The sequence below is a fragment of the Cariama cristata genome, unplaced genomic scaffold (genome assembly GCF_000690535.1).
Source record: "Cariama cristata isolate BGI_N322 unplaced genomic scaffold, ASM69053v1 scaffold30243, whole genome shotgun sequence".
Lineage (NCBI taxonomy): Eukaryota > Metazoa > Chordata > Aves > Cariamiformes > Cariamidae > Cariama > Cariama cristata.
Window position 1 is genome coordinate 1 of NW_009607115.1, and position 1,217 is coordinate 1,217.

Consider the following 1,217-nt stretch of genomic DNA (forward strand, 5'->3'; position numbering starts at 1 on the left):
CCTGCTGCTGCGTCACTGGGACGAGAACATCAAGCTGAACATGCTGTGCTACAACCCCAACAATGTCTGAGAGCCGCCGGAGGGGCCAATAAAAACGCCTGGCTCCGCGCTGCCTGCACAGGCGTCTCTGTTAGGGGCAGGGAGCCATCGGCCCTGTTGAGGCCACGCTGGGGCTCACCAGAGCCCTGGGCGGGGGGGGAGGATCTTCACCCCATTCCCAGCCATCTCTCTTGGGAGGCAGTAGCCAGGGAACTAGGAAAAGTCATGCTCGAGGGATGATCCCTGGGCTGCATCAAGGCGATTCAAACCTTGAGGCAAAGCAGTTTTGCAGATCCTCTGTCTTAACCTCACCCCAGAAGCTGTTCCCCTGCCCTGGGCAGCATTGTCCCAGGGCTGGCAAGGGAAATCCCATGGCCCCAGCGGCTGCTCTGCCTCCTCGCAAGTGTGGCAGGCTGAGGCACGGCTGTCCCAACACCATCACAGCACAAGGACTCTGCGGCCGGGGAAGGGCACACAAAGCCCCCTTTATTGGGGAAGTCCTGCCTGTCGGGGGTCCCCACGCTGCCCCCTTTGCACAGTTCCAAGGCTCGCTGCCCTCCTGGGATGGCCAGGGGTAGCCTGGGAGCCGGGTGGGGAAAGAGCAGGCAGAAGGGGCAGTCCCAGAGGCCAGTTCCCATCATCCGGACAGCCACGCTCTTACTGGGCCTTCTTGGAGATGGCTGCGGGCCTCCTGCTTGGTGCGGGGGTGTGCGGCACTGGCGGGGGGGCTGTGCCATACCACAGTTGGAGCAAGACGAGTCCATGGCAGATGTGGAGGGAGAGGGAGCTGCAGACTGTGGAGGGGTAGGTGTTCCAGCAGAGCTCGATCACGCCCAGGAGCAGCACCCTGCAGAGGGAAAGCTGGGGGTCAGCGTCAGGGGGGGACACACACCAGCCCCCCTCGCTCCCAGACCCCCCAGCAGACGCGTGGTCTCCCTCCCTGGCAGCACGTACTTGGGCATGTGGGCGAGCTTGGCGGTAGGGGTGCACCAGAGTAAATAGGGCAACGTATGGAAATACCAGACGTAAAACTGGTAGTGCAGGGAGCGGCTGTAGCAGATGCCCAGGAAGTTGGAGGAGAAGAGGACAAAGACAATCTGTGCGCTGGCATTAAGGGGACAAACGCAGGAGGCTGGAGGTGTAATCCCACAACATCCCCCAGCCGTACAGTGCAGGTA

General features: G+C 62.0%; 1 protein-coding gene across 1 annotated transcript in view; it reads right to left on the minus strand.

Annotated features, from left to right (window-relative positions):
* Positions 1-696: 696 nt before the first annotated feature.
* Positions 697-1,217, minus strand: part of ALG3 (ALG3, alpha-1,3- mannosyltransferase) — a gene marked incomplete at its 5' end in the record, with an annotated part of 2,205 nt that continues 1,684 nt past the window's right edge. Inside the window, 2 exons of the mRNA XM_009696612.1 lie at positions 697-886; positions 994-1,138. Coding sequence (XP_009694914.1) covers positions 697-886; positions 994-1,138 — 335 coding nt within the window. The remainder of the gene's footprint in view (positions 887-993; positions 1,139-1,217) is intronic.